The 15,083-nt window shown below is 43.1% G+C and overlaps 1 protein-coding gene across 6 annotated transcripts in view; it reads right to left on the reverse strand.

Annotated features, from left to right (window-relative positions):
- Positions 1-2,010: 2,010 nt before the first annotated feature.
- The window catches only part of CLCC1 (chloride channel CLIC like 1), a 95,280-nt gene continuing 82,207 nt past the window's right edge, over positions 2,011-15,083 (reverse strand). For 3 of the 6 annotated variants that reach the window (XM_069737324.1, XM_069737322.1, XM_069737323.1), the window contains 2 exons: positions 3,832-3,878; positions 2,011-3,108 (listed from right to left, as the gene is read on the reverse strand). In XM_069737324.1, the coding sequence (XP_069593425.1) occupies positions 3,052-3,108; positions 3,832-3,878 (104 nt within the window). In that variant the 3' untranslated portion in view covers positions 2,011-3,051. Of the gene's footprint in view, positions 3,109-3,831; positions 3,879-14,933; positions 15,036-15,083 lie in introns of all 6 variants that reach the window. The other 3 variants (XR_011315067.1, XR_011315069.1, XR_011315068.1) reach the window with 2 other exon arrangements.

The raw sequence follows: 15,083 nt of genomic DNA on the forward strand, positions 1-15,083 counted from the left end.
CTGTACCATATCTCTCATGCTAGAGGCCTGTTCTGAATCCAAGTCCGAATCATCCTCTGAAAACAGGACGCCTCGCCTGACTCGGGAGAGGAGGATCTGGAAGAGTGATCTCGTCGTGCCAGACCGGAGGGCGAGATGGAGCAGGAAGAGGACTTAGAATGGTGCTCCTGTCTGGATCTCTTGTGGCCGGTGTTGGAAAGGCCGGACGGAGAATCCTGTGACCCACTGGCAACTGTGGGACCTGGAAGGGGCAATCTGTCAAGCACGGACACCAGGGTCTGCGACACCCTGGAGAGGTCCGCCACAGACTGTGACAGAGAGGAAGCCCACCCAGGGATAGGGGTCTCGGTCTCACCCAGGTTAGGAAGGGACTCCTGGGCGGTGGGTACAGTGGAGTTGCTGCAGCCCAGACAGAGGGGAGAGGACTGACAATGCGCTGAGCATAGAGTCACCAGGTCTTATATAGGCCGGGTGACGCTATGCGGCTGGCCAATCACAGTAATGCCAGTAACTAACATGCCTACGGCATTACTGTGATTGGCAGGCAATATCCGCATGTTTAGTGGCTGATAATCAGCCATGAAACGTGCAGGGCGGGGGAAATCAAGCATGGCACTTAAAGGGAACCTGTCACCCCCCTCAGGCGTTTGTAACTAAAAGAGCCACCTTGTGCAGCACTAACAAGCTGCATTCTGACAAGGTGGCTCTTTTAGTTATGCTCCCTGCACACGCTGAAATAACACTTATAAAATGTGCCCCCTCATACCGTGAAATCGTCCCAGGGGCGGGTCTTTCCCCCCTAATCAGACGCAGCACAGCCGTCACTCCGGGCCTGTGCGCGCCGGGCATCGCCTCCTCTTGCTTCAGTAGCGTCCCTGGCGCCTGCGCTGTAAGTTCGAAGGGTAGCACAACTGCGCATGCCAAGAAAAAATTACAGCGCAGGCGCCGGGGATGTCAATGAAGCAAGAGGAGGCGGCGCCCACAGGCCCGGAGTGACAGCTGTGCTGCGTCTAATTAGAGGGGTTAGACCCGCCCCCGGGACGACGATTTCACGGTATGAGGGGGAACATTTTAGGTGGCACTTTTAGTTACAAACGCCTGAGGAGGGTGACAGGTTCCCTTTAAGTAACCGGATACTTGATGAAGTATCGAGCGTCTCAGGTACCAGGATGCTCGATCAAGTACCGAGCACATTCGCATCATATCACTACTTAGGGTCAAGTGAGATCAAGCCATAAATGTAGAAGACACTGCAATGGATTGTTGAAACATATCTTCATCTCTTTGGTCTAGTGAAAGGTGCCAAATGAGGTAGGGTCTACTAATGTGGGGGGATACTGTAAGAAGTCCAAAGGTGGTGTTATATTTGTCTCCATGATATTGTAATATTGAAGATTTTACATCTTTGATGGCTGCCAGTTGAAACCAGTAACTTCCATCTGTACCCGCAGTCTGTACTGATTCTGTAACCCCTCTGATATGAAAATATTTTTTTTAAGTATCTTCTCTATATGAAGGCAAGTATTCGCTTCTGTGCCCTTCATCCTGAGTGGCTATAGCGCTTGCTAGTCAACTTCATGATGTTGTACGAGGCCTAGCACTTGCCCTTACTGGCCAGAGGTGCCCAAGATACACATTTTTGTTTTCCTTCTTGGCTTTAGAAATGAATCCTGCAGCAGTAAACTGGAATTTTTTGAGCCCATGGACTAACGAACTGGCACACTTTACATTAAGTATACGTTTAGCTTTTTAGCTTCAGCTTCTTTGCTGTGTCAGGCTGTATGGTTTGGTAAGATATTTATTTGGTTGGGGCTCAACTCCTATTACCTGTAAGATCACAACATCAAAATCTGGTTGTACCCCAAGAAGATGAAAAGAGAAACACAGAAGTCCTATGGACACCACAATGGTCTGTCCTCTACTGAATACTTTGGTTATTGTAATACTAGAAACACATTTTAAGCACCTACTCTGACTTCCAGATGTCATACAGGTTTCTACTTGTATAGATTGCTTTATATACAATATGCCTTTAATAGAAATACTCTCAATTGTTAAAAAAAACAAAACAATCTTACTGTTTGGACTCATTCACACATCAATATTTTTTTACATATGCAAAAACTGGTTCTAGTTTCATCAGTGTTTCAGATCTTTGTGTCAGCAGAGTTTGGTTGGTAAAACATCAGAGTTTGATCAGTTTTTCTCAGAAGGAAGAAAAAAAAACTGATGGCGATTTCTCCAGCTTCTCGTATGAAACCGTTTGTAAAAAAAACAAACAAGCGCACAGATGGCATCAGAGTTCTTGTCGATTATTTTCATGGAGCCATAGACTTATTGAAGTTTGTGCCAACACACAGATCAATATAGGACCACTCCGTTGGGAGAAAAAAAAACAAAATCAGACATGTGAACTACCCATCGATTATAATCGATAATTATCATAGGTACAAGTGCTATCCATTCTAAAAATATTCGTATGTGGAAAAACTGCCACGTAAATTAGCCTTTAGAAAGTGACATTACTGAGCTGCTGCTCTTCATGACGTGTGTCTTCTCGTCTGGCCATGAGACTATGACTCTTGTACAAAACAAATGTGCAATTAATGTGGTGACAGACCAGCTATCTGACACTGAATGGTGGTGAGGAACAAGCATCCAAACTCTAAACATCCGGATGACACAGGAAAGAACAAGGCTCGAACATTTCACCTCTATGAAAGTGAACAATTGCTGTGGTGCCAGACAAGAGTATTCAATATTATTTATCACAGCGGAGTTACGTATGGACTGACAGATGTCTCACTCATTGATAGCATTGTCATCGGCCATTTTATCCTGAGTATATTCCAGGTTCACCAATATAAACTTGTTCCTTTGAATCTAGAGGGGTTGGAAATAGAATAATAAAATGACTAAGTACAGAAGGCAGTGAGCAGTCTGATTCCCCTCCAATCAGTGCAGCGTCTTGTCCTTACAGGCCAGTAGTTGGCGAGGCCTTTGCAAAAAGTCACAAAGGAATGAGGCAGCCTTACAAACTCAGAGACAAGACTATGACGGCTCTGTGAGGAGGCGACTAGTTGGTGGTTCACAGCCCGCAGCCACTTCCTGCAAGAAGAAGAAAATAGAAGGGTGAGAGTCGCTCCCATACCCATGATACGCAGTGAGAACTGCCAGAAGAAATAACAGTGTAGACGACATGAAGAAAAAAACTTTTTAAAATCATTTTATATGCAATAAAAAGGCATAAAGATGAAGTCCCCAACCTGTGGCTTGTGCCTGCCAACTAGACCAGGTCTCGCAAACCGCTATGAAGAGCAGCTCTCTAGACGGTGACTTGTGAGTAGCCGTGGTCAGAAGAGTGGATCAGGAGGTGCCATAGGTGGTGACGAGAGAAGATGACACCCTACTGGACATAGGGGGTGACAAGAGAGGATGACACTACCAGTCTGAGAATATGCTAGGAGTTGAATGCAGTAGTGAGAACCTGATCCGAAAAAACGGAACGGTGGGATCTCCTGAATGTAAGTATACTGCCTCTGTGATGGCTGTCATTACACCAGTAATGGGGGCTTTGGGTATCCCTATTGGTGGTTGGGAGATGGATGTCAGTACCCGAGGGGGTGGGGGGTAGAGAAGGAAGGTGAATGAGTGGATGTCACTACTCGGAGAGCACTGGATGTGGCTTACAACCATCTCTCAGAGCTGAATGTAGCTCTTAAAGAAATAAATGGTGGGGACCACTGGTGTAAAGACATAGTGACACAATCATTTCAATTTACATCCACTGCAGGAAATAGTTTGTACTGTTGACAAATGAGTATTACTCACTTCTTCTCCATCAGCGTTTTGTTCTGAAGAAACCCCTTTCAAGATACCTTAAAAAAAAAAAAAAAGAGTCAAGCAGCAGATTAATCTTTTGGGGTCCTTGCTTATTTAGAGCAGGTTGCACTCCCTGACACTATGCTGATCTCTTGGTCATAATGGAGATGAAGCTTTCACGTCCTCCTTAAAAAGAAGTGCTGCATCAGCTGATGAATAAGGAATAAAGTAATGGGGCCATATAAATGAGATACAGGTAGGTTTCTGGATGGATGGCCGTGTTACAATCACTAAGTATGGCCATACCTGTCCTATGATATCAAAGAATCTTTCTGGTAACATTCTTGCAGGAGTGATGGTTCCTACACTAGTAACTGTATCTTTCTTCTCCAGGCAATGAAGGAGTCATCAGTCTGTTAAAATGATTGTTCATTGTTAGCAATCTTTCACACTTCCGTCGGTAGGCGGCCGTCAGAATGCATGGATGTGACGTATCGACGGATGTCTTAAAAATAGTGAAAAACGGATGTAACGCATCCAGTTTCAATGTATAAAATTGGAGAGCGAGAGAGAGAATTCCCCTGACTGGAAAATCCTTCCAGGCATGCTCAGAATAAAAAAACGGAACCCGTCGCTGGATTCCTGCTTTTGACAGTCAGTAACGGATCCTGCGCCCATAGGCTTCCATTATAGCCAGCGACAGACAGCGCAGGACCCGTCGCTGACCGATTTTCCGACGTGCAGAAAAAAACGTTCCTTTGAACGTTTTCTCCGCCCAACGGACCGATATTTTCCGACGGATCCAGTGCACGACGGATGAAACGGATGGCCATCTGTCACAATCCGTCGCTAATACAAGTCTATGGGTAAAAACAGGATCCTGCAGAAAAATTTGCAGGATCCTGTTTTTTCAAAAAACGACGGATTTCGACGGGAGCTAAATGACGGAAGTGTGAAAGAGGCCTTAACTGGAGAGCGATCATTTTGGTTACAATTGTTTGCTTTGATCAATTTTAGACAAAGTTGTATGACCACCTTAAAATTCTGGGAAAAGTCACTAAAAGGTGACAGTAGATGAAATGAAAAGGACATTTCTGAAATGAATAACATGAGCAGCTGAGATGATTTCCCCCGGTATTACGGAGAAGCAGGCTTTACATTCATTTAGCAGAAAGAACTGAAAACCTGGTGACGATCTCTTTATCTCTGGGATGAACCGGTGTGAGAAGGGATCTGATTCTATGTGGTACCTGAGCCTTGTGGTCAGATCTGAGAACGATTCAGAATGGGCTCATTATTTCACCTGTTTTGTTGCGGTTCCAAAGAATATAATGGGAGAATTAATTTACTAATTTTTCTCATAAATTTGCAAAAAAGCAAATCTCAAACGTTGAGATACACTTCAGGATTATTTCTCTAAAGGATAGTATATCAACAAAATCACCTAGTGCCAGGAGGCTGAACGTCACTACACACAGAATATTGTTATTGATCAGTCATGTAATGAATTTGTCCGTATGCAGTTTGCAGTCCATTTGGGGGTTAATCTTCTCAAAGAACTGCTTATAAAGGGTTAATCTGAGTTTCTCAACACAACAGAGCCAGCAGTGGCCATTCTACACCAGGAGAAGGCGGAGACAGGATTTACCTCCACTGCTCCTTCTATACTCCTTCCCCTGCTGCCCCATAATACACAGGAATCCATCCTACACTGCTGCTCATACAACTACATGCAACTAGTATCACTGTGCACAGTTAGGCCCTGGTTTATCATTTTCATATTTAAGTCACTTCTCTTTCTAGTGATATTGGTTGCCATTTTTTTCCAAAAAATTCTTCAAAATGGCACACATGGTAAAGGCATCTTGTGCAAAGTAAAAAAAAAAAAAAAAAAGGTCTATTTTTGCCTTTGACCAGTTTTGCAACTTTTTTAGCACAAAAAGTTGTACGTTTTGCAAATGGTGTAATGACTGATATATATAAAATCACTCCATGGGCAGAGTATAGTGGTGCCAAAGGTTGCAAATTTTTTGAAAAATCACAATTGATGAATCAGGCAAAACATTTGGAAATCCCAAAGTCCTCCCACAATCGCGGACATATAGAAAAAAAAACCCAGACAAACGCATAAAATAGACTTTAACACCTTCACCCCTGGGTGATTTTCCATTTTCGTTTTTCCCTCCCCCATCTTCTAACAGTCATAACTCGTATTTTCCGGTCTATATGGCAGTATGAGGGCTTGTCTTTTCTAGGATGAATTGTACTTATGAATTACACCATTGATTTTCCCACATAGTGTTCTGGAAAAAGGGAAAAAAATTCCAAGTGCGGTGAAAGTGCAAAAAAAAAAAAAGTGAAATTCCACAATTGTTTTTTTTTTTTTAATTTATTTACCATGTTCACCATATGAACATAAAAGCTGACCTGGCGATATGATTCTCCAGGTCAGTACGAGAACACAAATCCCAAACATGTATAGGTTATTTTTTACTTAAGTGGTGAAAAAAAATCAGAAATTTGTTTAAAAAAAAAGTTTTTGCGTTTCTCGCCATTTTCCGAGATCCGTATCATTTCCAGTTTTTGTGATCTGGGGCTGTGGGATGGCTTATTTTTTGCAGTTTGACCTCATGTTTTTATTGATACTATTTTGAGGTAGATACGATGTTTTGATCGCCTTTTGCAGCGACCCAAAAATGTAAATCTGGAGTTTTTATTTTTTTCTCACAACGCTGTTTACAGATTTGACATTTCTGAACGCAGCAATACTAAAATGTGTATTTTTTTGTTTTATTTTTAGTAGGCCAAAAGGGGGGCGATTTGAACTTTTGTGTTTAATATTTTTTAAACTTTTTTTTTTTTACTGTGTTCAATAGTCCCCTTAGTAGACTTAAGGCTGCCATCTTCCGATTGCCTGTGCTATATGTAGGAGTGCTTCAGCACTGCTGTGTATAACAAAAATCATCACTTCCTAGTCACGGGAGTATCATGATGACAGGCAGACCCCCAGCTGTTGTGACAACCCATCGGCGCCCTACGATCACGTGACAGGGACGCTAATGGGCGGTACTTGTGACACACTTCTGGCTGCTGAGTGTTAAATGACGATGTCAGTGATTGTCAGCAGCATTTATCTGATTAACAGCCGCGGGTGGATCTCAGTTCCACTTGTGTCTGTTGGAGGCACTTGATGGCTAATTAAATCAGCCATAAAGTGGGGGGGTGAGATGCGGGCTCCGGCACTGAGCATGGAACACGGCCAATGATGCATATATATGTTATTGGTCATGAAGGTGTGGTGTGGTGATTTAGGTGCAAATTTTTGGCACCTTATTTGAAATTGTACGATCACTTGATGATATTGGAATGCAGTGATCAGAACATTAGCACAAATAATAGGCGCTCCAGTTGGCTGCATTCCAGAAATTGGGTTCTGGACTCGGAATTGTACATAAACAAGTGTGGCCCCATTATAAGATATTTTTCTGCGAAACAACTTTTCTTGTTAGTAAGGCAATAGCACTAAGATGGATGGGTGGGCCCCCACTATTACACAATTAAAAAATACACAATACTACATTTGAATATATAATATATAAGAACAGAGGGTGCCCTCAAAAACTCCTCAAAATTTGGGCACAGTGGTGTGACTCGCCTCTAATACAACTGTCAGCCGGCGCACTGTCCTCCTCACTCTCTCCCTACATCACTTGATGTTGTCCAGGAATCAAAATATATATGATGGGGATTCTCACATAAACTAGACCAGAATGAAGGTATCTTGCTTGGAGCAAATCTATATTTAGATCTCTGCTGCATTCATGTAATTCTGCTATTTCAGTTGTGCTTCATGTCTGTATACAGTGACTTGCGAAAGTATTCACCCCCTTTGCTTTTTACCTATTTTGCTACATTACAACCTGTGTTTAAATATTTTTGTAGTCCGATTTGTGTGTGATGAATCAGCACTAAATAGTCTAAGTTGGTGAAGTGAGAAAAATTAAGACTTAAATTAAATTTATGGGATTAAATAACTACAAATTGGCTTGTGCATACTTATTCACCCTTTTCGCTATGAAGGCCTTAAAAATTTCTGGTGCAAGCAATTACCTCCATAAGTCCCATGCTTAGTGAGAGGAAGTCCACCTGTGTACAATCTAAGTGCCACATGGGCTGTCAGTATACACACTCTACCTTCTCTGAAAGGCCACAGACACTGCAACACCATTAAGCAAGAAGTACCACTAACCAAACAACGTCATGAAGACCAAGGAGATCTCCAAACAAGTCAGGGACAAGTTATTGAGAAGTACAAGTCACGTTTGGGTCATAAAAAAAAAATATATATATATATATTTCAATCTCTGATGATTCCCCCGAAGCACCAGCAAATCCATTATCATCAAATGGAAAGAATATGGCACCACAACAAACCTGCCAAGAGAGGAACACCCAACAAAACTCTTAGCCCGGGCAAGGAGGACATTAACCCCTTCATGACCGGGGGATTTTTCGTTTTTCCGTGTTCGTTTTTCGCTCCCCTCCTTCCCAGAGCCATAACTTTTTTATTTTTCCGTCAATTTGGCCATGTGAGGGCTTACTTTTTGCGGGACGAGTTGTACTTTTGAACGACATCATTGGTTTTAGCATGTCGTGTACTAGAAAACGGGAAAAAAATTCCAAGTGCGGTGAAATTGCAAAAAAAGTGCAATCCCACATTGGTTTTTTGTTTGGCTTTTTTGCTAGGTTCACTAAATGCTAAAAATAACCTGCCATTATGATTCTCCAGGTCATTACGAGTTCATAGACACCAAACATGACTAGGTTATTTTTTATCTAAGTGGTGAAAAAAAATTCCAAACTTTGCTAAAAAAAAAAAAAAAAAAAAAAAAATTGCGCCATTTTCCGATACTCGTAGCGTCTCTATTTTTCGTGATCTGGGGTCGGTTGAGGGCTTATTTTTTGCGTGCCGAGATGACGTTTTTAATGATAGCATTTTGGTGCAGATACGTTCTTTTGATCGCCCGTTATTGCATTTTAATGCAATGTCGCGGCGACCAAAAAAACGTAATTCTGGCGTTTCGAGTTTTTTTCCCGCTACGCTGTTTAGCGATCAGGTTAATACTTTTTTTTATTTGATAGATCGGGCAATTCTGAGCGCGGCGATACCAAATATGCGTAGATTTGATATTTTTTTTATTGATTTATTTTGATTGGGGCGAAAGGGGGGTGATTTAAACTTTTATGTTTTTTTTATTTTTTTCACATTTTTTTAAACTTTTTTTTTTTAACTTTTGCCATGCTTCAATAGCCTCCATGGGAGGCTAGAAGCAGGCACAGCACGATCGGCTCTGCTACATAGCAGCGATCTGCTGATCGCTGCTATGTAGCAGAATTGCACGTGTGCTGTGAGCGCCGACCACAGGGTGGCGCTCACAGCGACGGGCAATCAGTAACCATAGAGGTCTCAAGGACCTCTATGGCTACAATGGAGACGCATCGCCGACCCCCGGACATGTGACGGGGGTCGGCGATGACGTCATTTCCGGCCGCCCGGCCGGAAGCGGTAGTTAAATGCCGCTGTCTGCGTTTGACAGCGGCATTTAACTAGTTAATAGGTGCGGGCAGATCGCGATTCTGCCCGCGCCTATTACGGGCACATGTCAGCTGTTCAAAACAGCTGACATGTCCCGGCTTTGGTGCGGGCTCACCGCGGAGCCCTGCATCAAAGCAGGGGAGCCGGCATCGGACGGTATAGTACGTCCGATGCCGGTAAGGGGTTAATCAGAGAGGCAGCACAGAAACCAAAGTTACCCCTGAAGGAGCTGCAGAGTTCCCAAGCAGAGACCACAATAAGCTGTACACTCCATAGAGGTGGCCTTTATGGAAGAGTGGGCAGAAAAAAGCCTTAACTTACACACAGAAATTTTAAGGCTCATTTTGAGCTTGCCAAAAGACATGTGGGAGACTCCCCAAATGAATAGAGGAAGGTGCTCAGGTCAGCAGAGACCAAAATTGAACTTTCTGGCCACAAAAGGTAAACACTATGTTTGGCGCCAAACCAACAAAGCTCATCACCTCAAGAGCACCATTCCCACAGTGAAACATAGTGGTGGCAGCATCAAAACCTGTTTCAGCCTGTCAGTGATTTGAGACTGGGATGGAGGTTCACCTTCCAACAAGACAATACCACAAAGCATACTGCTAAAGCAACACTCAAGTGGTTTTAGAAGAAACGTGTAAATGTTTTGGAGTGGCCCTAGTCAAAGCCCAGACCTTAATCCAATAGAGAACCTTAGAGAACCTGTGGTCAGGCTTGAAGATTGCTGTTCACCAGAGGAAACCATCTAACTTGAAGGAGCTGGAGCAGTTTTGCCTTGAGGAATGGGCAAAAATCCCAGTGGAAAGATGTGGAAAACTCATAGAGACTTATCGAAAGCAACTTGCAGCTGTAATTGACACAAAAGGAGGCTCTACAGTGTATTGACTTTAGGGGGTGGGGTGAATAGCTATGCTCACTGAAGTTTTCAGTTATTTGTTCTATTTGTTGTTTGCTTTACAATAAAAAGAAAACCAATTGCTCACAGTTGTAGGCATGTTCTTTATATCAAGTGATGCAAGCCTTCAAAACAAAACAGTTAAATTCCAGGTTGTGAGGTAGCAAAACATCAAAAATGCCAAAGGAGTGAATAGTTATGAAAGCCACTGTATATCATAATGTATTACAATTATGTTTTGCTAATTCAGTGCTATAATATCTACATTACTGTTTATTATGTATAATCTTACATAAGTTAATGCAATCTTGATTTCTTTTTCTGTATGTTTGTAACGTTTATTCCTTAAAAAAAAAGTTTACAAAAAAAAAACACAGATGGAAAACAGGCCAAAAGTAGGCAAAAACATGCGCAAATTCAATCATTGAGGAGTTTAGCTTCTCCATTACAGTGTTACCTCCCGGCCCAGGGGCAGGAAGTTTCAGAAAGTTGTAGTGTTACTTTACTGAGGGATGTGGAGAGACTTCAGCTTACGCCAGCCTCCAGGGCCGGACTGGCCATCAGGCAGTTCTGGCAAATGCCAGAAGGGCCAGTGGCAGTACTGGGCCGCTCGAGTGTGCCTCTGTCAGCACACTTCGCCCACTGTCAGCACACTTCCCGCCCCGTATTGAACTATATGGCGTCATAGACGCCGGTAAGTTGAATGCAATGATGGAGGAGAGAGCGTCTGCTGTTGCTCCCTCTCCCATCATTCCCCGCTATGCCTCTGACACTGCGGGTGCGCAATGACATCATATCATCGCGCACCTGCTGTGTATTGGGCGGGCAGACTGCAGACGCTGAGCCCGGACACGGGAGCAGCGCGGGGCACGAGGAGAGGTGAGGAGAGTGTTTTTTTTTTTAAATATATCAATGAGTGATAACTGGATTGTGGGGCTATTGTGGGGGGGCTGTATTACATTCTATGGGGGCTGTGCTGTATTACATTCTATGGGGGCTGGCTGCATTACATTCTATGGGGGCTGGCTGCATTACATTCTATGGGGGCTGGCTGCATTACATTCTATGGGGGCTAGCTGCATTACATTCTATGGGGAAGGGCTGTATTACATTCTCTGGGGGCTACATTATATTCTATGGGGGGCTGTATTATATTTTATGAGGGATGATTGCATCATACTCTGAGGGGGCTACATTATATTCTATGGGGAGCTGCATTATACTATATGAGGAGGGCTGCATTGTATTCTATGGAAGAGCTACATTCTATGGAGGCTGCATTATATTTTCTGGGGGGGTTACATTATACTCAGGGGGCTACAATATATTCTGTGGGGTGGCTGCATTATACTCTGGGGTGGCATCATTATACTATATGTGGGCTGCGTTATACTGTATCGAGGACTATGGGGAATACATTATACTTTATGAAGAACTATGGGGTGTATTCTACTATGGGAAGTGAATTGTACTACATGGATGACAATGGCGGGGCATTATACTATATGGAGCACTATGAGGAAATGTATTATACTATTTAGAGGACTGAGGATTGTATTATACTATATGGAGGACTGAGGAGTGTATTATACTATATGGAGGAATTCCAGTGTATTTTAATATATGGAGGACTATGAGGAGTGTATTATACTATATGGAGGAGTGTATTATGCAATAGAAAAAAATAAACGGCAATAAGCCGCAGCCAGCTCACCAACCAGACCATAGATAATTGAGCACGGAGATTCGTCCAGACCAAGACGCCAAGGAATTGCAGTATACGAAAACGTGGAAACTCCAGCTCCAATAAAATGGCAACATTCTTTATTAGTCCAACTTCATTAAAAAGGACATCCTTACAAAGTAACAAGGACGCAGGTGGTTACATGAATATAGGCAACGCGTTTCGATCACACGGGATCTTATTCATGCCTGCGTCCTTGTTACTTTGTAAGGATGTCCTTTTTAATGAAGTTGGACTAATAAAGAATTTTGCCATTTTATTGGAGCTGGAGTTTCCACGTTTTCGTATACTAGGAGTGTATTATACTATATGGAGGACTGAGGAGTGTATTATACTATATGGAGGACTGAGGAGTGTATTATACTACATGGAGGAATGAGGAGTGTATTATACTATATGGAGGACTGTGGTGCACATTATAATATATGGAGGACTATGGGGTGTATTATACTAAACAAGCAAAATGCTGCCTATTCATGGAGTGATTGGATTGTTTATGTGGGAACAGAAATCCTTGTTCTCAGCAGCACATCGCCGGTGTAAACTGTAGATGTGCTGCTGATAACATGATGCTGTATGGGGACAGATTGATCTAATTGTGATTGTTCTGTCCCTATCATTCTTTCTCAGTTGGTGTAAAGAGGCCGGGAAACAATCGAACGACTTCAGTATTGTCGATCACACTTGTTTAGTGGCCTGAGATCAGCGCATGTAAACACAGAAATGCTTCGCAGGGAGACCAGGCAAGGATGGTGACAGTTGTAGTTGGCACCCGGCGCCTGGGAATAGCGCTAACTCTACTGCTTTTCCCAGCAGCCAAAGCATTTAATTCTGGTATGTGTAATGAGTTTTAGGGTTGATGTCAGCTGCTATCAATCCCTGCTGTAAGTAATGGAGAGGTGTCTATCAGACACCCCCACTACTAGCCCAGACCTGGAGAGACCCAGCGACTCTGAAGAGCGGTGACGGTAATAACAATACCACTCTTCACAGTCGCCGAGCTCAGCGCAAGACCAGGAATATCTGAAGAGTGGTGACGTTACTGATGTCACCGCTCTTCAGAGTCACCGGGTCTCGTGCTGCGCAGCGGAACCAAAAGTGGCTGTAGGCAAAGTTTATGAAGCATCAGAATGAGGTTCCATAGCCTTTGGTCGTCTCATCCCTTCATTATCTATGAGATCCAGTTGTGTAGGTAAAGTAGCGGCTTTTCTTGGTACTGCAACTAAAAGCAATAAATAGGACCGGGCTGTAATGCTGGATAGATCTGTAATTATATGTTATATAGTCGTGTTACACTCCCCTCACTTCTTGTAACCTACAAGTGTACAAAGAGATTATACAGTCACCATGTGACAAGTGGGCCTGTCTGACTTCAAATGCCAGGGCTGAATTTTAGTCCCAGAAAAAAAGAGACTGGCACATCCAAACTAGTGTGAATAGGTGCATACCAGGAGCAGCTACCTCCATATACAATATACAAAAAAAGGTTGCACTCTATCGTGCCAAAACACGTCAAATATTAAATACATGAAATATGAATTGCAAACTTGCTTTTTGAACATTAGGAAAAAAATTTTTGAGACGCTTAGCACAGAATTTGACCAAGTGTGAATAGATGTAATTAAAAACCATCTGGTTTTTAATTACATCTATTCACACTTGGTTCCGGCCAACCCATATGTAGGCTTTGCTGAGAGAGGTGTCCATATTCACCCAAGCATACAGACATTGGCCTTCGGTAAGTGTTCACATTTGGACAGGGAGGTCAGGGACCCATCAGTTTTTTAATGAGACCACCTTGACGATGGTTGATGGGCTCACACTATTTGGCCAAATTCTGTGCTAAGCGCCTCAAAAAAATGTTTTCCTACTGTTGAAAAAGCAAGTTTGCAATTCATATTTCATGTATTTCATATTTGACGTGTTTTGGCACGATAGAGTGCAACCTTTTTTTGAATTTTGTCCCAGTCCGGCCCTGCCAGCCTCCCTCTCTTAGAGAGAATAGTCTTTAAAAAATAAGGAAAGAAAATGATATAACAAACTTCATCTTGGTCATAGGAGGTGGTAAATCTTAAATAAGTCTCGCTCCATACACTTATATTGAGAGAGGCCGTGCCTCGTCTAGTGATGCAGCCATCCAGTGTATGGAGCGAGGCGACACCCACTGGCCGGGAGTATGTATAACGCACAGATACCCTCCGGTCCCGGGTCTGACACTGCTGCATCACCACCAGTGCACATGTGGGGATTCATAAGTCTGCAGTCAGAGTGACATACAGTCTTTTATGGTGTACTCCTCTGGTTTATCCCTGACGTGAAGGGGAATAGGCAGCTGGTCAGTGATCAGAGGGTCCCTACCCCTAGATCTGACACTGCACACAGTGACTGACCATGCATGTCCGTCAGTTATAAGGCCATGCACATCGATACACACTGTGAACACCAGGTGGCGCCTTACTATAGAAGTAAATTTCATAAGTTTTTTACAAATTTTTTTTTTATTCTCCTAACAGGTAAATGGAGGTAATTTTTTATATTTACTGGATGGACAAGCCCTTTAAGTACGAAGAGCATTATTTTTTTATTTTAGCCTCCTCACATTTCATCAAAGATAATTTTTATTTTTAAAGCGTCAATCCAGGAAAAAACTAAAAAATGTGGCCTTTGGTCACAATCATGGAGTTATACATGCTCCCAAGGTTTTATTCACTTCAATATTGCCATTACAGAGACCCCCAGCTGTCCCTCACCAGGCCGCAGCTGAAGCCTGTGATAACAGGGCAGAGCCGTCATTAGATCACAAATGCTTACAATAATGGCCGTCCCCCGCAGCGATGATGAGGCTTGGATAATGCGAGATGTGGAATTACCTCAGTCCTAGGTCAGGTTCCATGACGTAGCGTTACTAACGGCCAGTATTACGTTTCCGCCACTGTGGGGTGGGGTCTGCAGTGTCCACCCGCCACTGACATCTACATAGAGAGAGCTGAGTTACGGAGATGGCAGCCACTTCATGCTTC

Source organism: Ranitomeya imitator, chromosome 8 (genome assembly GCF_032444005.1).
Source record: "Ranitomeya imitator isolate aRanImi1 chromosome 8, aRanImi1.pri, whole genome shotgun sequence".
NCBI lineage: Eukaryota > Metazoa > Chordata > Amphibia > Anura > Dendrobatidae > Ranitomeya > Ranitomeya imitator.